General features: G+C 43.4%; 1 protein-coding gene across 2 annotated transcripts in view; it reads left to right on the top strand.

The window, feature by feature from the left end:
- ADAMTS17 (ADAM metallopeptidase with thrombospondin type 1 motif 17) overlaps nt 1-23,258 on the top strand; it is a 174,230-nt gene that overhangs the window by 5,833 nt on the left and 145,139 nt on the right. For both annotated transcript variants that reach the window (XM_053364884.1, XM_053364885.1), the window contains exons 3-4: nt 7,342-7,507; nt 21,157-21,329. In XM_053364884.1, the coding sequence (XP_053220859.1) occupies nt 7,342-7,507; nt 21,157-21,329 (339 nt within the window). The remainder of the gene's footprint in view (nt 1-7,341; nt 7,508-21,156; nt 21,330-23,258) is intronic.

Here is a 23,258-nt window from a genome sequence, read left to right on the forward strand (position 1 = left end):
GGTTGCTGGCAAAGAGGGCAGACCAGCTTCTGCTTAAAGATCTGCCCTTATGGATTGAATTGCAGAGGGAATCCTGGCTTCATTTCTGAAGGGCAGGGTGCTCCAGGAGCACACCTTGTAAACCAGTAGGGGGCAGCATTCTAAAATTGCAGGCTTAAAAAAAAAAGAATCTCCAGTTTGCAGGAGCTCTGGCCCCTTTTGCATCTTGTCACCCTGCTTAGCCCTGAGTGATGAACAAGCATTGATAGCTCAGTTGGTTAAAGTGTAGTGCTGACAATGCCAAGGTTGTAGGTTCAATCCCCGTATGGGACAGCTGCATGGCAAGGGGGTTGGACTAGATGATCCTTCCAACTCTGATTCTGTTTTAGGACTGGATCCCTCTATGGGACAACTGCGTAGGAGGTTGGACTTCCAGGATCCCTACTAACTGTATGATTCTATGGGGCTCAGCTTGGCCTCCCAGTCTTCCAATCGGTCTAGTCCAGCGGTTCTCAACCTGTGGCTCCCCAGATGTTGTTGGACTACAACTCCCATCATCCCTGAGCTCTGGCCTTGCTAGCTAGGGGTGATGGGAGTTGTAGTTCAACAACATCTGGGGACCCACAGGTTGAGAAAGGCTGGTCTAGTCGCATTGTGGGTCTCGCCTGTTAACTTTCTGCGATGTTTCTGTGGCTCTGTAGGAATGCCGATGAGGCTGGAATTCTTCACAGCCTGTCCTCGCCACCCCGCCCCTTCCCTCCCGCCTCCCCACCTAATGCAGGCGTTGCCCCTCAGGGCAGGAATGGGCGGAGCAGGGGGGTGCTTAGTTTGGGCAGCTGTGCTGTAGACAGTCCTTAAGGAAGGAGGGGCAAGCCCTGTGCCTCAGGTGAGCACCTGCATCCAGATAATGGGATACCAGCGTCTTTTGTGATTGATGTTGGAAGCTGGAGCTGAGCACCAGCAAAGGTTTCTTGGAGCTTGAAAATGTGAATGCTGCTCCCCCCTCGTGAAACGCTGACAGGGTTCTCCACCCACCTGTCCCTTGCTGCAAAGCACACTTTGTTAATCTCATTCATAAATTACCAAGCTCTTAAGGCTCTGAAGCCATCTGAAAAGTGTACGAACGGAACAGGGGAGGAAAAGCCATGTAAAAATATAAACTAAAAACGGGAATTCATTTGTAGAGGCAACTTTTATTGCTTGAGAAGTGATGGTGGTAGAAAGGGGAATTAATAACACTCTGCTGGCAGTTGGGGAATATGTCCCGACCTCACTTACTTGGAAGTAAGCTCCTTGAATCCAGTGGGACTTACTTCTGAGTAGACATGGTCCACATCCACACCAGGCATTTAAAATGCTATGGTACCACTTTAAACAGTCATGTCGTCCCCCCCCGCAACGAATTCTGGGCACTGTAGTTTAAGGGTGCTGAGAGTTGTTAGGAAACCCGTTTGCCCCCTAGTGCTACAATTCCCAGAGTGGTTTAACAATCAGTCCTGCTTCTCAGGGAACCCTGGGAATTGTAGCTTTGGGAGGGGACCAACTTTCAGCACCCTTAACAAATTACAGCTCCCATGTTTCCTTGGGGGAAGCGATGACTGCTTAAAGTGGTAACAGACCTCTTTAAATGTATCCTGCGAATAGGACTTGTGGTTAGGTTGACAGACTCTGAATTGTGGAGGGAATTTAGGAAGCTCCTGAAATCTACAATCCGGACGCCCTAACACCCTTGCCCCTGTTTTACCTTGTAATTAAAATTGGCAAACTAAGGGTGTTGCCACACAAAGTTAAGAGGTGCAGTTCCCTTTTGTATCCCCTATAACATGAGCAGCACCACAAAGGTATACAGCTGAAATTGGAAGAATCGCTATACCGATTTGAGTTAGGACCAAACCACCACCACGACAACCTTCTCCCCTTGCAAGGAGATCAATAACTTTTTTGCCTAGGAGTTGAGATTCTTCTGGATCCTGACATTTCTTCAGATAATCAATCAAATCTTAAAACAGGTATACTGTTCCACTTGTCTGGGAAGCTTCCGCAGCCAGTTCCCTGGACTCTAAGGTAGTGGGGACCCTCGCGGGGTGTCAAATCAAGACTCTTGCTTTGGCAGGAGGGATTAACTGACCAAACAAAAGTGCATTGCAGCTTGGGGGGGGGCAGCTACTTAAAGAGAGATCCTCCCTTGGGCCATAACATGGGTGGGTCTGGGATAACCTCTTGAGTAAACAAAACAGTGCAGACACCAGACTGCCCTCATCAACCAGGCGCAGAAAGACATAGTGGAGAGACCACTAGGGGAGTCATATCACAACTACTGTTTTAGGAGGTGATAGCAAGAGCTAAGGGGAGTGTTAGAAGAAGGTAGGGGGCTGCCTCTCCCCCATGCAATCCAAGCGCTGGGTGGGTTACAGAGTGGGAAGCAGCTGTTGAGCAATCCTTTGTACATTTCGCTTTGAGATAGTTCTTCTTTTGAACTATTTCCCCCAGCATCTGAAACATGTGCAGCTGCTTTACACGGAGTCAGATCAGTGTTGTTAACTCTGAGTGACAGTCTTCTTCCGGGGCCTCAAGCAGAGGTCTTCCCCAAGCCTGCTGGCTGAGATCACATCAGCTGGAGATGCCAGGAGCCAGTATATAATCAAAGCACTTGGTTCTACCACTGGAAACCCCTGTGAGCAATGGCCTACCAAGGCACTTTCCATTTTGGAAAGTTGGGCAGAGCATGGTATTGTCCCAATTCCTGCCGTGACAGCGATGTTCACTGTGTACCACAATCCGAAGCTGAAATAGCTCTGCGGTGATGATGAGCAGGTTGCTTGCAAGCCCTCTATCTCCTAAAAGCCAGGCAGCATAACTTTTAACGCGAATTCCATCTGTGGAAGAACAAAACCAAGGGTTGTTCGTGAACAGCAGTTGCGTCCGTGACATCTGTGTGCCATGCGTAAGTAAAATAACATGGGCTCAGCAGTAAACTAACCACAACAGATAGGAACATGGACCCTCTCCTATTGTTGGTCCTCTTCCAGCCCTGCTAACTGCATCATTGTTGGCAGAGAACACATTGCGGCAAAAACTACATATCCTGAAAAGCACTACCAAACACATGGGATGGAGGCACAGAGAACATGATCCTCTAACTATGCCCAGCTGCTGATGCTGGGAAGACCTATCCAGATGTTCAGTGGGGAGCAGTAACTATGGTTGCCTTGATGATGTGGACAGGAGGGGGAGCAGGGAGCTGTGAGGCACTGAGAGAAGAGGATGCTTGACTAGATAGGCTGTTGGCCTGATCCTGCAGGCTTTTGTGTTCTGATGTTCCTGTTGGTGCCAATGGGAGGTTGTTTCTTAATGCGAATTGCCACCACCTCTCTATGCAATTTGTTCCAAAGATAAACCATTCTTACTGCCAGGAAACTTCTACTCGTGTTCCATCTCTAACTTACGTCCAGGAGATCCAGTCCTGTCCTATGGGGCAGCAGAGAACTAACTTTTGCCCTGTTTTGGGTGAGAGTCCTTCAGGTATTAGAAGAGGGATATTATTTCCCACCTCTGTTTTCCCTGGGTGAACATACATAGTTCCTTCAACTTTTCCAAGTAGGCAAGGAAGGCATTTTGCTCTGGGAAACTGGGGCACTACTCTTTCTACAGGCAATGACAACTTTCTTCTCTGTCTGGTTGGAGCTTGTGTGTGTGTGTGTGTACATGTGTGCAAGAGAGGCAGGTGGTGGATGATGAATGCAGAGCAATCCTATGTAGGTCTACTTAGAAGTAGTTTCTGCTGAGTTCAGTGGGGCTTACTCCTAAATAAGCCCACATGGTATTGCAGCCTTGTATTTCAATTAGTATTTTCATTGCTGGATTTCTTTACATTACAGATGGAAATAATTGATATCCTTAATGTCGTTTGCAAAGGAGGAGAATGAGGGGAAAGCTATAATTTGTTGTCCCCGACCACTGTGATTCCCTGCTCCATCTATCCTTAGTTACCATTTCCTTGGCCCCACCTGTCTCAGCAGGCACCATCCGCTGCTGCTGCTGCTAGTAGTTTGTGATTCCTTTACCATGGACCATCTTCATTGACCTCCTCTGAACTTCTTCCAGTTTGTTAGTTCTAGTCTAGTCTCCTCCCTGATGTGCATTTGTACCAGAGGGAAACATAGTCAGTCCTTGTGAGCGGCCAACAGTCTTGAAAAGCACAGCCCAATGCTGTTACCCATTCCTAGATATTTAATGGTGGCAGAGCTAAGAAGTCCACCTGTGCAACGATGCCCCATATTCCCATGCTATGAAAGGCCTCCCCGGTAAGTGTGATGTGATAGTCTTTTAACTAAGGATGTAAGAAAGCAGTGCTTTCCATTCTATGTTGTGCTGTTTCCATCCCAATGCAGTTTATCTTCCACCCAAAGGTGCATTAGTTGTGTTGCTGTCTGCTGTGACAAATTTATAAAACGTACCGTATTTTTCGCTCTATAAGATGCACTTTTTCTCTCCTAAAAAGTAAGGGGAAATGTGTGTGCGTCTTATGGAGCGAATGCAGGCTGTGCAGCTATCGCTAAAGTCAGAACAGCAAGAGGGATCGCTGCCCAGTGATCCCTCTTGCTGTTCTGGCTTCTGGGATTCAGAATATTTTTTTTCTTGGTTTCCTCCTCCAAAAACTAGGTGTGTCTTATGGTCTGGTGCATCTTATAGAGCGAAAAATACGCTATATAATTTACATAAACAATCACATTTCAGTGCAAAGGAAAAACGATGCAAGGGGGTGGGAATAAAATGTAAGCAATTACTTACTGTTTGCAGACATAGACTGCAAGATGCAACATTTTATTCTATAATCTATAATGGAGACTGGGTCCATGTTTTCTCTATGTAGTCTACACACGATCTTCTTGAGAAAACGGGTTTCTTTCTGAAAATAACAGCTCACTGTAGATTGATTCTGCATAACCCCCCATTGTGTCCATTTGAAAACAGATGTAGGTGGTCCTGATAATGGTGAGGTGTGTATTATCACCTGCTTGATGTGGTTGTGGGTGGGCGTATATCAAGATCACAATCACGGCTTCCTTCTTCATTCACCTGGGGCTAGCTCAGGAAGGAGAAGGCATGGATAACTAAATCAAGGGTTGTATCAGGTAACCACACCCACACTTGTAGACGGCAGGCTCCAGAATCAATGTAAGTTGAAACCAGCATGTTGGAAGACGAGCATCAACAATTCTGGATTGAGAAAAATGACATTTCTGTGCCGATTCATTTCCGTTCTGGACACAGGACGAATAAGCGAACATCGGCAATTTCCTGTTTCTGTTTCTATTGGAATTCTCCGACATCCCTGCTTTTAACTCTTCCATAAGGAATATTCTAGTTAAGTGATGCAAAATGCTATCAGTTGACATAAACAGCTCCTCAAATGCATTGCAATGCACTTCAGGGCTGTTCAGCTCATTCTAGCTCACTGCACGGGAGCCCACAGGGTGGTTCTCCTTTGAACGGATAGAACAGCCCTGAACAACATGTGATCCACCAACACTGGATAGCTCAGTTGGTTAGAGCATGGTGCTGATAATGGCAAGGTTGCAGGTTCAATCCCCATATGGGACAGCTGAATATTCCTGGACTAGATGATCCTCAGGGTCCCTTCCGACCCTACAATTCTATGATTCTATGGCAACCTGAACGCAGCTCTGCAGGTGTGGATGGGCCTCCATATGCCCAGCTGCTCCCCTGGTTTTTGGATGCCCAATCAGGCATCAAGAACAGGGGGCTTATTGAGGCCTGGGTAGGCTGTGTAGGGCTGCTGGGTCACAGATGTGCAGGCCTTTTCAAATGAGGTACCTGGCTGGATTTGTCTGATCTAAAGCAGGCCAAGATTTCTCATTCAGCCAGATCTTTCTAACATTCAGTCAAAATGTTTCACTGACTGGGGTGGGGAGGATGTGTGATCCCATAGTAAGTGGGGAAACACGAGGGCTCTCCTGGGGCTCATTTGAAGTTTGTTTTTTTGTACCTGGTACCAGTTTGGTTTTCAAGGGAGGGGATGATGAGCCTGTCTTAAGAACAGAAGATTAGCCCAATTGGCTTGGCCCAATGGCCCATCTAATCCAGCATCCTGTTTTCATGGTGCCCAGCCAGATGGCCATGGGAAGCCCATAAGCAGGGCCAGAGTACAACAGCCCTGCAATATAGAGGAGGATGCCAGGGCTCTTCTTAAATTGTTTGCCAGATTAGACAAAATAATGGAGGATAAGGCTATTGATAGCTCTAATCCAGAGTTTCCCCAAATTGGGTCTCCTGCTGGTTTTGGACTACAACTCCCATCATTGCTAGGTAGCCGGACCAATGGTTAGGGATGATGGGAATTGTAGTCCAAAACCAGCTGGAGACCCATGTTTGGAAAACCCTGCTCTAATCCCATAGGCATTTGGTTGGCCACTGTGAGAACAAAGGTGTTGGACTAGATGGACCTTTGGCCTAATCCAGCAAAGCTCTTGGTATGTTCTTTTTCATTTATTGTGATATAGTGATGCCCCAAATATTAGCTTTCCTCTTCAGCCACTTCCAAAGTAGAGAGCCCACACTGGAACTGTGCTTCTGTTATTAGTGTACCGAAAGCACCCTAGAATGCAAATCAAGAGAGGAGAAAGACCAAGCTGATTTATGAACTTCATCCTCACTAGTAAAATTCAGCAATCTTCTTCTTGCCTTGGCTGAATTCTCCTGAAAACGTTAAAAAGAAATGTGAGCAGTTCTCTTATTTTAGTTTGTAATCTTCCTATGAAGCTATATAGTTAAAGTATGTCAGTGAGACTGCCCTGGTATAAGTGAAGACAAAGACTAGCGTGTTGTGTGTGTGTGGCCTGTGTAATTTATAACACATATGTAATGTAGATTGTAAATCAGATTAATGCAGTCAGCTGTTCCACATCCCAGCAGTCATATGTACGTGCAGAGAACTTATTTGGGTGGCTGCCTAGCTGGTATAGAACTCTCTCTTAAAAACAACCCCTCCCCCTTGAAATATCTGGCCTTATTCTCAGTCTGTACCCATCTGGTGGGTCTTGCATACAGCTGTAACAGTAAAAAAAAGGAGATGAACATTTCCCTTTTAAAAGTTTGATGTATGCCTGAGCACGCAATGGTGGTCTGCTAAAATTTTTGCTAGAGCTCTAAGTGTGATGTGGTGATAAGACTTAGCCCAGTGAGCTCGTAAACATATAGTAGTAATGTTTAAACATCTTTTTTCCTTTTTTGCCTAATGGAGTGGATATTTCCACACACACACCCCGGCTGCCAAGTTATTGGATATTCTTGGTCAATGTGATTCCAATGTCTTTTTTGTTTTGTTTTTGTGGTGAACAGGTTGGCTATATCCAGATTGGATCAGAACAGGTGCAGATACAACCAGTGAACACTTCTGAGACCTCGTTTCATGGGAAAGAGCACTTCATCAGGCACAAACGGGCCATCAGATCAGCACATCCCGGCAAGTCGGAGATCCCAGTTGAGCCCTGCAGAGTTGTAGCAGGTGGGTTATTGGAAGTCGATGTGTGAATGAGTGGCCTCCTTGGAGCAGTGGTGGTTGCCGCAGCTAGAGTTGGCCTTGCACACCTGTTCGTTTGCTTGCTTGCTTGCTTGTATGTTTGCAGAGTTGGAAAAGGTTCAGAAAAAGGCAACTGAAAGGATCAATGGGATTGAGTGACTCCCCTATGAGGAACAGTTGCAGCCTTTTGGACTTCTTAGTTTTGAGAAAAGGAAAGTAGGCGGTAACATGGTAGAAGTCTATAAAATTATGCATAGCATGGAGAAAGTAAGTAGAGGAAAGTTTTTCTCTTCCCCCACTAAAACTTGTAGACATCCAGGGAAGCTGAATATTTGAAGATTCAGGCCAGATAAAAGAAAGTACATATTCACACAATCTAGGTATGTGACACTTAATGGGAACTTAGAGAGTGAAGCGTGGCTGAAAATTTGGAGCAAAACATCTGCAAAATTCTGAAGTAAGCAAAAATGCCAATAAGGCTAATTACATTTTCTGCACACTCCTTCCTGTAAGCAATGCAGATCAGGACCCTGATCAGTTCCAAGTGAGCTGTGCTGTGTTGGCTAAGCTATGAAAAACATTGTTTTAGCAAAAGACTTGATTCTTATGAAGACGGGCAGAGCCTTGACTTCCAGCGGCCTGCCTCCCTGGGGGATATAACCTGCATGGCTGTGGAGCAAAAGAAACTATAAGAGAGGGCACAGACTTTAAGCTTGTGACATCTGCTTTGTGTTTTACTGGAATCCCAAGATATACTGACTGGAGCAAAGTGTGAAAGGCATACGAGTTTTATAACATGATTCTATCTCAGCTGCTGTTGAGCAAGGGGTTGTGAGCGCCAGAGCAGAGTTGTGCTCACAGGCCGCCACCCCACCCCCCAAATCTATTTCTGGTTACCCCTAAGTGCTATTATGCATTGTGTTTTATACTTTTTGTTTTGTATAAAGCAACTGATAAATGTAATAAATAAATAAAAATAATTGCCACACAATTTCAGTGAAAGTGAAATTTTGAAGAGAGACTAAGAACTTAATTTCTCTTTGAAATTTAAACAGTAGAGGCAGAAATATTTGGATTTACAAAAATATTCTGGACAGGAGTTCTCTACGCATACCTAGTTAAGTGCAATAGTTACAGTATCTTCTAACTAACTCTTTTCCAACTAGCCTAGTGAATCTTAAATTTCATGAATTGCCCTTAAGCCCTTTTCTTATTTGTGTGTGTCTGTGTGTTTTTAAAAAAACCATGATTGCTTTTTCTCCCTTTTGCTTCAAGAAAGATGTGATGTCATGGCTTCTAATAGGCTTAGTGTGTTAATGACCTAATTGACTCCTGTCTTGTTTGGATTAACGTTTTTGTGCCTAAGAGGGGAGAGGGTGGGGAAACCCTAATCTGCTGTGACACACAAAAGAACCTATTCCTTATGACATGGTTTGGGGACCAGGTGATCTTGGAGCACTTTCCCAAAGGTTCTTAGGAGAATCAAAGGCCTCATTTAGAATGGCACCCATCAGTGCAGGCAGGAGTTGGCCAGGATTCATAAGAGACCTTTGGTTCCAGAACATGGTATTTAGGCTGTCACATTTAGGCACAAACTTAAGTTATTCAGAGCAGAAGCTGAAAAATATATGTAAGGACATGCTTTTCATGTTATGAAAATTAATGTGTATATTTGTATGAGGGGGAACCTGGAAAAAAATCTCAAGTATTTTAGGGTAGACTGTTGAAAGAGCTTTGATGACCAGCAAAATTTATCTTGGTCTTGTATCTACTTCCTTGTGATGACAATATTACAATGTTGTGATTACAATGTTTACAAGATAAGCATGTGTGACTAAAGGAGTGGTGTGTGCATTGTGATGTTATATTTTGAAATGTATTACTAGATGGGAAGACATAAAATACAGGAGATAAAAAAGGGGGAGGAAGCTTTGCAGAGAAATATGTATATTGAACCCAATGCATTTCAAATATCTTCTTCATAACTAGGCATAAACAGCTTGAGTCTTATTTTTCCAGCTCTGGCAGAATTGTAGTTTATGGAGTTGAGAATTTGATGTACAAACCATAGTTCTGTGTGCATTTATATTGCTGGAAAGGAACGTTAATTTGCTTGCAATTCTTTTGTAGATAACGGAAGTGACCAAAAAGTGGTAATCTTGCAAATGGATTCTATCACTTTGCAGAAAAATCTGGTTGGGGACCATTAAATGTTAAAAATAGCTCTGGCATAAACTGATTGATTTATGTTAAAAAAGACTCTAATTTGTGGGTTCTGAAACAGCTATACAAGTTATGTTACATTTATGGGAGAAAAGAATATCTCAGGTATTTACTGGGGCCAAGGATGACATTCTTGTTTAAGTAAGTGTAGATATGAGACACTAAAAGAAAGGCATGCCTTCTTAAATTAGCTATAAATGTGGTGTTTTCTCTAGGAAATCTGACGTGCCTTTCTTAAGGTCTGTTCCAAAGGTCTCAGACGGTGATTTAAAGTCCCATTACCTAGAAAGGCCTTCTTATAAAATGCGGCTCAAGAGTGCGAAACAAGGCAGATCATCTTCTGAGGAAAAGTGATAATTTAATGCTCATGACACCAAGCTCATAAATTACTCTTAAATGTGGAACTGCCTAAAATTTGGCTCAACTGAAACACATTCTTCATTTAAAGCCTCGAGTCATACTCCAAGGAGAGGTAGGAATTTATTACAACAGAGTAAACTATTTTTAAGAAGTGGGCTAACTTTATTTTTAACACACTTCTTTCTGCACAAGCAAATATAAATGCAAACAATGCATGTGTCTGAGCTAGGATCTTTTTTTCCTTGGGAACCTTGTAATTCTTTGAGAACCTGTAATATCTGTGAGAAGATCAGTAGTAGTGAAATAATTTTTCATTACCGCTCTTCTCCTGTAGTGCACAGTGTATGTATGTTTGATATGTTCTAGATTGATCATGTTCTTCAAGGCTGGCCCATTAGGACCAACAAGGCCCTTCTCCACTAACCTCAGCCTGCCATTAGCCAGCCCCCAGCCAGCCTCACCTATTGCCTTCTTACTTATATCCAATGAAGGAGGTGCCACTGCCTTTCAGCTTCCTCCTCCATCTCAGTGTTGCTAATCTAGAACTCATTGAGGAAAAACTAGAATCAGCTGGCTTTGCATGTCATTGACTCTGACTCCAACTGTTGCTGGGCTCTTTGTCTTTTGCCTTCCCAGTCTGTAGGGAACTAGGCAGTTTTTTAGGTATGGAAGGCCAAAGTCATTTAGGGCTTTAAACATTAATGTGAGCACCTTGAACTGAGCCTGGAAATGAACTGGCAACCAGTTCAAAACGGGTTATGTGAGATCTAAACAGAATCCCAGCCAGTAATCTGGTCACCACAATTTGAACCAATGGAAGTTTCCAAGTCATCTTCAAGGGCAGCCCCACGTAGAGTGCATTGCAGCATTGCACGAATGATCCAGCAATGAATCTAAGATTGCCCAAAGGACTTTTACCTCTAAATTTGTAAGCCTATAACTGCATTTCCAACATAGTGCCAGAAAGTTTGAAATTAAAAAACAAAAATTTGAAATTTCCAGATAAGGTTTAGTATTCCATCTCCCTGCTCCACCCTCATCCAAGGGTCCAGGTATACATATTCAGGTATCAGCTGTGGGCCATTTCCCCAAACACTTATTAATTGTGACCACATGTTATTCCAGCATTAAGTCCTCTCCACCCAGTGTATTTTTAATGATTCTCTCTCCACCATGTTATTTTTTTTCCTGTAGGTTTAACTTGGCTTGAAAAACCCATTGTTATGGCCAAAGGCTGCACATACTAAAAATAGAATGCAATGTAATGAAACCTCTATTATCCCATATTAGGAAGTATCTGTTGAAATATTAACGAGTGCATTTTTTGATGACAGCTTGTGCTCGATGTATCACGAATTCAGTTTATAGGCTGTGGAGCTTTCAACCATCTTGGATGCCCATATGAAATTCCCTTACACCATGCTAAATCATTTAAGAATCTAATAAAAAGGCACACCATTTTTAAACAACTCCCCACTCCCCAATACCTTTGGCTTCTTATTAAGCAACAACACTAAATAGCATAATTTATAGGTGAACAACTTCAGTGGTCCAGGGCTGCAAGTGTAACACAACTCCTGTGGAGGGCAGTTAGAGCCAGGGTGGTGTGAAGGTTGCTGTTTCTGTTCAAATATCTATTCAGTGTGGAGTTCAGTGGATGAGCCTTGTGCCATGATGTCTGTGGTCTGTCTCCAACAACGGAGGCAGCATGCCTCCATATGCCTGTTGCTGGGAATCTCAAGTAAGGCGAGTGCTGATCTGCCTAGGTCCTGCTTTTCAGACTTCCCTTATTTGTATATTTCCAGTTATAGGCTGCTTACTGTCTAGAGATGTCAAAGTAGCATCTGGTTGGCCATTGTGACAACAGGATTCTGAACTAAATGGGAATTGGCCTCATTCAGGTGGCTCTTATGTTCTTATGAGAGAGGAACATAGAAGTAGCCTTCTACCAAGTCAGACAAATGGTCCATCTAGTTTCAGTGGCTGACAGTGACTCTCCAAGGTCTCTCTTAGCCCTATTTGGAGATGCCAAGAATGGAAGCTGGGACCTTTTGTGTACAAAATAGATGCTCAGCCACTGAGCTACACCTCTTCCCTTATAACATTAGGGTCTATCCCATAGTATGTGAGATATTTCTTTCTCATCCAACTGTGGAAAACTTCTGAAAGTGAAACTGTAGGCAATCTCTGCCCCACCGTACTTTGGTCAAATCACATATTTAAAGCACATGGTTACCCTGAAAGAATCTTGGGAACTGCAGTTTACCCTTAACAGAGCTACAATTCCCAGCACTATTAACAAACTGGAGCAGAGGCATGTGCTTAAATTTCAGTGTGAAATTGGTTACATCTTGGTAGGGCAGATGAGGGCCAGATAAAAATGCTTCACAGCCCGGCCCCCCACCCCCAGGGAACCAGTTTAGCCATCTCTGTTACGAATACAGTACTTGGGCTCCAAATAAATTATTATGAGAGTATAGCATCCAAGTGGGCAGAGAACACAACCTCATGTTCGCGTGGAAGATATAAAAACACAATAAACACTATTAAATAAAAATATAAAGCATCATTTTAAAATACAGTAACCAAGATTAAAAATAATAGCTCCCAGATATAAAATAGTTGGCAAAACCTGGAACTGAAAAAGACATCTTGGCACCAGGTGAGCTTTCTTGGGGATGAATATTAGAGATCCAGGGAGCCATGCCAGAGAAAGACATATTCTTGGCATCATCTGCCTCGTATTTGAAGGTAGGGTTATCTAGAGAAGAGCTTTAAAAGAAGACCTTAATACCTAGGCAGGTTCATGTGGAAGGAGGTAGTCAAATAGCTTAGAGCTTTGAATGTTAAGATTAGCATGTTGAATGTTGCTTGGAAACAAATCAGGCGGCACCAGCATAGTCGTTTTAAAACTGGCAAGAAGTGTTCCACAAACCCAGCCCCAGACAGCAATGTAGGTTCTGTATTTTAAACCAAGTGGAGTTTCTCCAGTCTCCAAGGGAAGCCCTGTTTGTAAATGTAAAAACTTAGAAGGTTGAGCCGGGGAGGAGGGAAATCTTAGGCTCAAATAGCCAAAAGTTTATTGTGTTGTTTTATGAAAATGGCATTAAGTTTTTTAAAAATGTAAAAATATTAAAAATTATGATAAACTCAGAAGGTTGTGCAATTGCACAGATTCCATTTTTCAAAAGAAAGGGGAAAAAAGAATATGTTTTGTATTGCTGCTGCTTCCTTTAGTTACTTGGTCAGCACTCTGGGGACACTCTCAGGGACACTTTGAGAAGTTAAGAGGGTGGTGAACTAAGGCCCCACCTCCTCAGCTTCCCACAATTGACTTCTGGCAAGTTCCATGGCTATAACCATCTCTTCCTATACACCTACCCACTCACACACATCAATAAGTTGGCAAGAGGGATGAGGGCAGAACTTGGCAGCTCAGGTTGCTGGTTGCTCATCCTCTACCTTAGTCGTTCTGATTACTTGGGGTTCTTAAGCAACCTGAGAGCTGGTATTGAATTATCCCCAGTGGAGCCATCCTCTCTTTCTCTCTCCACTTCATAAGGGAAGAATGCTGAACTTGCAGGGTCAGGGAGCTTAATCGTATAGCTTGGCTGTGTAAATTGACATCTCCTTACTCAGCAAATCTGCTGCCTGGGTAGTCCAAGGTATTTGCTTACATTACTAGGGATTACAGTGGAGACTACTTGTTAATAATGCAGTTGGGGACAGCACAGGGGAGTCTGCCCCTCCCCAAGAGTTGCAGCTGGGATCCCTTCTGGACTGTCTGTGGCTGGTGGGATGGAGAGTGGGAGGTAGCAGAGATGCCAGCTATTTGTTAGTAGTATTAGTAGTGGCAGCAGCAGTATATGTGTTTAATAATTCCCTGACAGGGACTCAAGGCGGTTTACAGATAAAATAGAAAAAGCTAAAAGCAAAGGGGGGGATGACAATTTAATCATATCTATCTATCTATCTATCTATCTATCTATCTATCTATCTATCTATTACAAACACACAATATCACTTAAAACGGGTAGGCAACGTAAGGCCCGGGGGCCGGATGCAGCCCAATTGCCTTCTCAGTCTGGCCTGCGGATGGTCCGGGAATCAGCATGTTTTCACAAGAGTAGAATGTGTCCTTTTATTTAAAATGCATCTCTGGGTTATTTGTGGGGCATAGGAATTTGTTCATATTTTCTCCAAAAATATAGTCTGGCCCGCCACATGGTCTGAGGGATGGTGGACCAGCCCATGGCTGAAAAAGGTTGCTGACCCCTGACTTAAAACATAAAAATAATTACAGTGAAACATCACAGCAACAGCCCTTTCCTTCAAAACAGCCACTTCCCCAAAACCTGTCGGAATAAGCAAGTTGTCATCTGCCGGTGGAAAGACAAGGAGGGAACCACAAGCTCTTTGATTATCACTATAACCAGGAAGGTGAATGTTGATAGAATTCAGGACAGGCAAAAGAAAGTATGTCTTCACACAGTGCATAGTTATACTATGGAATTCAATCCCACAGGAGGCAATGATGGCTACCAACTTGGATGGCTTTAAAAGAGGTTTAGAGCCAGGGATCAGCAAATTTTTTCAGCAGGGGGCCAGTCCACTGTCGCTCAGACCTTGTGGGGGACTGAGCTATTTTTTTTGGGGGGGGGAGAACGAATTCCTATGCCTCACAAATAACCCAGACATGCATTTTAAATAAAAGGACACATTCTACTCATGTAAAACACGCAGATTCCCAGACCATCCACGGGCCAGATTTAGGAGGCGACTGGGCCAGATCCGGCCCCAGGCCTTAGTTTGCCTACCCATGGTTTAGACAAACTCGTGGCAATGTACTTCTGAATACCCAGGTGCTGGAGGCTGCAGGAGTGGGGAGTGCTGTTGCACTCAGGTCCTGCTTGTGGGCCGCTGTGAGAACAGGATGCTGTACTAGATGGGACACTGGCCTGATCCAAGAGGTTTTTCTTATGTTGCCATCATCACTGTTGCATTTTTCTATATAAAAAATGAAATGTACCCAGTTTACTCTGTACTAGGGCTTATTTCAGGATGCTAAGGCTGATTAGATCATGCAATTTGTTAAATAAATACTAAATAAACCTGGGGAAATGGTGCAAATCCCCACTTGGCCACCCAGTTCAGTGGGGTGACTTTGGGCCAGCCACAAATTCTCAGCCTAATCTACCTCAGAGAGGGGTTGTTGAGGTTCATATGGAGGGGAGGGGGCCAATTTGAGCTCTTTGGAGGAATGTGATTATAGAATGAATGAATGAATGAATGAATGAATGAATGAATGTTTGCTGCTTCTGCTTTGCATAAGGAAGGACCCTCAACTCAGTGGGTAGAGCATATGCTATGCATGCAGAATGCTCCAAGTGTCAGTCCCTGGCAGTTTACCCAGCTCTGCAACATCACCATTTGAAAGAGCCTTCAGTAATTATAATAATAATTTATAATAATAATAATTTATTATTTATACCCCACCCATCTGGCTGGGTTTCCCCAGCCACTCTGGGCGGCTCCCAACGGAATATTAAAAACACGATAAAACATTTAAAACCTTCAGATTTTGATGCTTGTTATGTACATTTCTCTGCCAGTCGGTCTGCTTGGGTTTTATGACTTTCATGCTCACACTTAAACATCTGAGCTACATGGCTTTTAACGCCCGTTTGGCTATTTGTTTATTTTAGCTTGGGGTTTCATTGGCTTCACAGAGGGAATACCATTCCAAGGTTCATAAATCAGATAATTCCAGAGGAGAAAGGGGAGATGTGCTGTTGTGCCTTCAGCCTTCTTCAGTGCTGAAGTGCTGGAGGGTTTTCAGGGAGCTTCCTTCTTGTCTTGTAATGACTGGAGGCCAGGCCAGTCCAACATAGGCCTGCAGGATCCTTTCAGACCCACTAAAAGAATTCCAAATACTCTTGTTTGTGGCCCTTTCCATCACTCTGTGGGAACATCTAAGGTTTGCCCAAGTCCCCAAAAAACATGGTTGAGTAAAAGACAGTGCTGATCTTTATCCCATTTAATGGAGGATCTGGGATCACTTTCCCCCAACCTCATTGTAGTTGTGAATTCTTGGGGTCACTTCTGCTGGCTGTCAGCCAGCCCAGAGTGGTTTAACAGTCAACCTCTCTTCCCAGGAAACTCTGTACTAGGGCTTAGTTCAGGATGAGAATTGTAATCCTGGGAGGGGAATAGGGGTCTTAACAACTCTCAGCCACCCTCAACAAACTACAGCTCCCAGGATTCTTTGGGGAGAAGACATGACTATTTAAAATGATATCATAGTGCTTTAAATGTCTGGTGTGAATGTGGCCATTCTTGCTCTTTGAGTTTGACACATTTCTTTTTGAAGGCTTGCTCATTGCCAGGCACAGTTTTCTTTTCTCTTTTTTTGTTGTGTCCAGCTCCAGCCGTACTTCATAGCAGTTACTCTGGGTTATGAGACCAGAATAACTCCCTCTCTGTCTCTCTTTCAAATAAAGGGAAAGAAATACAGTGTAGAATAGAGAATAGGTTGGTGGGAGAGAGAGGCGGTGGGAAAGAAGAGTGCTTGAAGGAACGTTCTGAAAAATTCCACAGAACTCTCCTCACACTTGCATCATCTGGTGAGGAACAAGTGGGCATTGGATGCAAAGGCACTCCGAATGCCAGCCGTCATGGCTGCCAACTCCCAGCATGCAGCTGTTCCTCTCCTCTTCCAGTTTGCCTCAGGTTAGTTGCCAACCGGCAAACCTTCTCCCACCTCAATAATGAAAATCTTTTGACAGCCAGCATCAACGGACAGCTCTTGAGTTTTCCCTCATACTGGGTCCCGTGAAACACTTTGTTGCTTATGAGCCAGGAGTTGGCGGTGGGGGTGATGTGAGCGGCAGAGAGGGGTGGCAGTGTTGGAGTGAGGTTGGACGTGCAGCACTTTCAACAGAAAACGTGAAGCTTCAGCCCTCCACTTGCAGAGTCCATATTCTGCTAAAACAAGATAGCAAGCCATTTTGGTGACTGCCAAGGGAGATGAGAGGCAGCGCTGCCAGGTTATCAGTTTGGAATCCTGGTTCCGCAGGCTTAAAAAGAAAAAGAAAAACCTAACTTTTTGTTCAGAATTATTGTATGGAGGAGGGGGAGAAACTCCAGCTGTACAGTGGTACCTCGGGTTACATACGCTTCAGGTTACAGACTCCGCTAACCCAGAAATAGTGCTTCAGGTTAAGAACTTTGCTTCAGGATGAGAACAGAAATCGTGCTCCAGCGGCGCGGCAGCAGCAGGAGGCCTCATTAGCTAAAGCGGTGCTTCAGGTTAAGAACAGTTTCAGGTTAAGAACAGACCTCCGGAACGAATTAAGTACTTAACCCGAGATACCACTGTATTTGCTTCTTGAACCCCTCAAATTTAGCAATAGGCCACTTAGGAAACATAGGCCATGTTCAAAGCATACATTTAAAGCTATACTATGATACCACTTTAAACAGTCATGGCTTCTCCCTCCCCCCCCCCAAAAAAAATGTTTCTGGAACTGTAGTTTAAGGGCAGTGATACCTCGAATTCCCTGGGGAAATGGACTGACCGTTAAACCCCTCAGAGAATTGTCGCTCTGTGAGGGAAACGGGGGCCTCCTACCAACTCTCAGCACCTTTTACAAAATATGCCTTTCAGAATTATTGGGGGGGGGGAGCCATGGCTGTTTAAAGTGGCATCATAGCAACTCTTTAAAACTTGCCTGAGCATCAGTACCTCAAATTAGAGGAGGATCGGGGGGACGGCAGCCCCCCCTCCCCTCATGACTATTAGAAGGCTGCATGGGGCGAGGGCAATATTTGGCCCCCAAACCTCTATTGAAACCCCATCCCTGGCCCATATCTCATCCCCTGTGTCTGCTGGTGGGCCCTGTGCCTGGCAGAAGAGGGCAGTCTGGTCTCCAGCTGTGTATGGCTTTTGTTTAATTTGGCTGCCTATTCAGACCCACCCTCGTTCAGTGTTTGACTTGCAGAGGGGATGGGGCAACCTGGCTGCCCCCTACCTGGGCAACTGTTCATAGGGGAAGGTTATGGGGGGGTGTCTGTGACCTGGGTTAAATTAGGAGGAGTCAGGCATGGGGCTTAAGGGGTTTCATTAAGGGCAGATCTACTTTTCTTGTACAGTGGTACCTCAGGTTATATACGCTTCAGGTTACAGACTCTGCTAACCCAGAAATAGTGCTTCAGGTTAAGAACTTTGCTTCAGGATGAGAACAGAAATCGTGCTCCGGTGGTGGGGCGGCAGCAGGAGGCCCCATTAACTGAAGTGGTGCTTCAGGTTAAGAACAGTTTCAGGTTAAGAACGGACCTCCGGAACGAATTAAGTACTTAACCCGAGGTACACTGTAATTCAATCATGGCAGGTCACAATTGGAATGACTGAGCAGTCCTGAATTCTCATAGGGATAGATGATAGATAGATAGATGATAGATAGATAGATAGATAGATAGATAGGTGCAAAGGGTATAGTGTATTGTACAGAAATCCTTATTTCGTGTGGCTGCAGAAGAATTACGTCTTGCAAATCTGATAAGGCAAAAGCGTGTGCTGTCACTGCCAGGCGACTAGACCCAACACTCACTTGAACAGTTTCTGGCAAATCCTGTAATGTTTAGCAGATCTTAGCAAGCTGCTTTTCCTCAATAGCGCTTATCCTCTGCTTCTTAAAACTGGCAAAATTTATTGCTGGGTAAGAACTGAAAAGCATAAATACCCATCTCCTGAAGTGTAAAAGCTTTGTTCAGACTCATTCAACTTCTGAGTCCTGTATACATTTACTTAGATTCCTGCGTAAATCATTAGGATTTTTGCCAGTCTATCATACTAGCTGTGAGAACCAGGGGTGGTAAAAAGAAAATGATTTTTTATTTTTTTGGAGACTGAACAATTAGGATGGAACAAACTCTTCCTCCTGGGTCAGGCCTCTACAACTTGTCACCTACAACAAACACAGCCCACAAACCATGTAATGAGGGCCAGTTGTCTCATTGTTTCGGCTTATTCAGGATGCTTCCAGATTTGAGTTTATTGTGGAATCAGTGCTTTTCATGCATGCAAGTTTTTTTCTTTCTTTTGCAATGTCCATGCATTTCTCTCTGTTTAATCCCAGTTGAGAAAAACCTTTCTGTGCCCACTTTTTTCATGCCATGCATTATTTTATAAACTTCTATCATGTACCATCTCACTTGTCTTTTCTCTATATTAAAAAGTCCCAGTCACTGCAACCTTCCCTCATTGGCACACAGTGCTTGGTAACAACCCATGTTTATCGCTAGTCTGAGCTACTAAGAGATTTATTCTGGGTAACTGGATACAGCATCACTCTCTCCCTTGAACCTGGACAAACCAGGTCTGATTTGAGTGGAGGTGGTCTTGCTGGTGTTATAATGGAATTAAATTGCTAACCCTTTGCCAATAGAAGCCCTCCAACTTTGTGGAAATTTGCTGCTACCTACCCTAAACCTCTGTGAATACGGTGAGCTGTATATCTGGCTTAATAATCTATATCCTGTTTTTTGAACACACACACACAGAAGGATGAGGATTTGCCCAGGCAAGCCTAGTGGGATTAAGCCACTGGTGTGTAAATTGTTGTTATTCATTACCATTTCAAAAAAAAGTGAATATATGGTAGATCTTTATCACAATAGGGTCTTTCCACAACATGCATTTTTTCTCTTTGCTTCTGTGTGTTTCTCTTTTTCAGGAGGAGGGTGTGTGGTGGGGTTCAATTCCTTGTCTGTTGCTTCAGTTTATAAGTGGGGGGAGAAAACTATATTGAGTGATGATAGTTGGTGCCTCAGGCAGAAAAGCAATATAGCAGAACGGTTGCCAGACAGTTTGACAGAGGATGGACTGGATGTGAACAAATGCAGGCACTGACGAGACAGAATGGAAGTATGAATGAGCAGAAGGGTATTGGTTTCAGGTGTGCCTTGAGGGGCCCACAGAGGCAGCAGAGGCCATGACCTTGTATTATTTAAAAGATCCTTGCTCAAGGGAAATGGGCAGCCTGTTTTGAGGCAATGAATAGTTTACTAGTCTGGTTAGGAAGGCAGAATCATAGAATTGTAGAGTTTAAGGTCATCTAGTCCAATTCCCTGCAATGCAGGAATCTCAGCTAGATCATACACGTAAAATGGTCACCCAACCTCTGTTTAAAAATTTCGAAGCAAGGAGAGTCCATGGAAGTCTGTTTCACTGTCAAACAACTCTTTCTGTCAGAAAGTTATTCCTGATGTTTAGTTGGAATCTCCTTTCTTGTCCCTTGAATTCTTTGGTTCAGGTCCCAGCCTCTGGAGCAGGAAAAACAAGCTTGCTCCATCCTCCATGTGACAGCACTTTAGATGTTTGAAGATGGCTATCACATCTCCCTCAGTCTCCTCTTTACCAGTCTAAGTATACCCAGTTCCCTCAACTGTTCCTCATAAGGCTTGGTTTCCAGACCCTTGATCATATTGGTCGCCCTCCTCTGCACAGGGTTCAGCTTGTCAATATCCTACTTAAATTTTGGTGCCTAGAACAGGACACAGTACTCCAGGTGTGGTCTGACCAAGACAGAATAGAGCAGGACTGTTCCCTATAGCAAAACTACACTGGGGAATTTAAAAGAGAATGTACCACTGAATATGGACTCAGCAGAAGAGTTGTGGGAGCCAATGGAGATACTTCACCCAATCACTAGCTTGAGAAACCATGATGACTTGGTTGGAAGCCATGTCAGGTGTCACTGGTTCTCAGCCAAGTCCATGGGTTGTAGTGAACTAAATTATGTTTAGAGCAGACACACTGAAATTAATGGGCCTAGGTAAGTCATGTCTATCATTTTCAATAGGCTACATTCTCTCTCTGCTAGTGTGAGGGCTCCAGTTCCTAGTGGACAGATTACTTTGAATGTGGTACAACAGAGGAATCCAATGCAACTATTGCAGTAGTGGAAACTTGTTGCTTCAAAGTTAAAGCATCAAAGGAGAATATTTAATAGTGCTAGAAAAGATGTTTGAACATGTTGTTTGCTTTCTAGAAAAGAAGAGGCAAAAAAAGGCAAAGCTCACCAATGACTGGAGAGAGCGGAGGAATGCTATTCGGCTCACAAATGAATACACAGTGGAAACACTCGTGGTGGCGGATGCTGATATGGTCCAGTACCATGGGGCAGATGCTGCTCAAAGATTCATTCTTACTGTGATGAACATGGTAGGTTCACTTGGTTTCCTTGAGATGTGTCTGCATTCAAAACTAGCCCTATGTTTTGATGCTTAGTTTTTGTATTTGAGTTTGAACTCTTTATTCATTTTTATATGAAACATCTTAGACAGGCATAGTTGCATCTTAGACAACCATAGTGCAGTAATTGTATGTGAGCTCTCTTTTCACAGCAATGAATCAAGTAATATTGATGGAGAGAAAGGGTTCTTGCAACACAGAGTACGGTACTTCCTTAAGTTAACAACTTCAACATTTAGGATGTCGACTCTAACCAATTCATTTTTGTGCTTTTTATATGATAATTAGTACTCCTCCAAATGCTGTGAACAAAAATGTGTGTGTTAGGGGAAAGTGTGCCTAAGAATGCATATATTAGTGAAAATTAATTCTTGTTAAGAGCACCAAAGAAGAGAAATTCATTAGGCTGCATCCAATTCTAGTTCTACTCAGAACAGACCTGCTGAAGTTATTAGAGATTAATAACTTCATTTATTAACTAGGATCACATTTTTAAAAGTCAAAATGCTCTCCTTCCCCAGGAAACTGAGGGTGCCAAGAGTATGGGATAAGTTTATCTGCAATCCCTGATGTGTCCCCCTTTGCACCCCTTTATTTTTGCCCATATAAATGAATGGCTCCTCCTCCTATGCTAGGTAGGATCTGCTTAGTACCTCTGACAGTGCAAAATAATAATAATTGCCTCCCTTGCCTCTACTAACTACCCACCCTAATGTTAGTGTTAAATTACAAAGGTAGAACCTAGTTTTGCATTACAAATGGTCAATGAGGGCAATGATGAACTTCCATTAAGGCTTAAGGGTGCAAGGAGTCATTAGTGTCTTCCTATGAATGTTGATAAATGTTCAGGTTTTGGCCTTGCAGAGTTTAGTTTCTTCTCTACTCCAACATGGCAGGATGAACAGCTGCTTCTAAAAGAAACCAGAATGTTAATTTTGGCATGTATGCCAGGATTTAAGCAAATAGAGCATTGCTGTTGGGGAGGGGGGGGATTTATTAATTTGGCTCCTTGCTGTAAGGCATTACATTTACAGTCAAACCACAAAGTAAGACTTAAAATGGCATATTAGCACACACATTATATTTATAGTTTTTTTATATATATAAAAAAGCTAGGATCTGCTTAAAGCAATTTAATATCTGTTTGTTGGGAAGGAAAGCCAGCATTACAAAATATGGTTTTATTTTTGCAGCTGCTGAATGAGGATATGAATTTAGGGGTGGAAATGGATGCAACTCAAAAGAAAACAAAAATAAAAATTATTTCAAAAGACACAGATCGGATGATGGGCTCCTAAAGCCAAATCTCTGCTTTAAATGTCTTTTAAAAGCTTTGAACTGTGCCTTAAGACAACATTGACTTATGAATATATTGTTTAAAAAAATTAAATGTCCCAGGGAAACCATTATGGAGAACTCTAGGTGCTTGGTCTAGACCTGAGGGTCAGGTTTTGGTGGTGATGAGTGCTTTCTGTGAAAGAACTAGGAGTTCAAAGGCATATGGTCTGGCAGAATTATGTAGTACATTCCACCTGGGACCACAGGTGGAGAATCTCATAACTCTGAAAATTCCTTGCTGTAGAGAGCAAGTTCTAACAGCTGGCTCCCTGATTTGCTAGTTGTCTGTGTACAGGAAGTGTTTTGTTCAGCTTTTTGCTATAGTCCAGATATTTGGGTATATTATCACTACCAACCTTAAGCATTGACTACGTTGCTTGGGGTTGATTGGATTTGTAACCCCAAACCCTGGAAGGCACCAGGTTGAAGAAGGCTGGCTTGAGACATTTGAACAGGGCCGTCTTTAGCATAAGCGCCACTTGGGTACAAAGATCCGCCCAGCGCCTCCAAATTTAGTTTAGCTATCCCCAAATTAACTTTTATTGAGCTTTTTTGGGAGAG

Source organism: Podarcis raffonei, chromosome 14 (genome assembly GCF_027172205.1).
Source record: "Podarcis raffonei isolate rPodRaf1 chromosome 14, rPodRaf1.pri, whole genome shotgun sequence".
Taxonomy (NCBI): domain Eukaryota; kingdom Metazoa; phylum Chordata; class Lepidosauria; order Squamata; family Lacertidae; genus Podarcis; species Podarcis raffonei.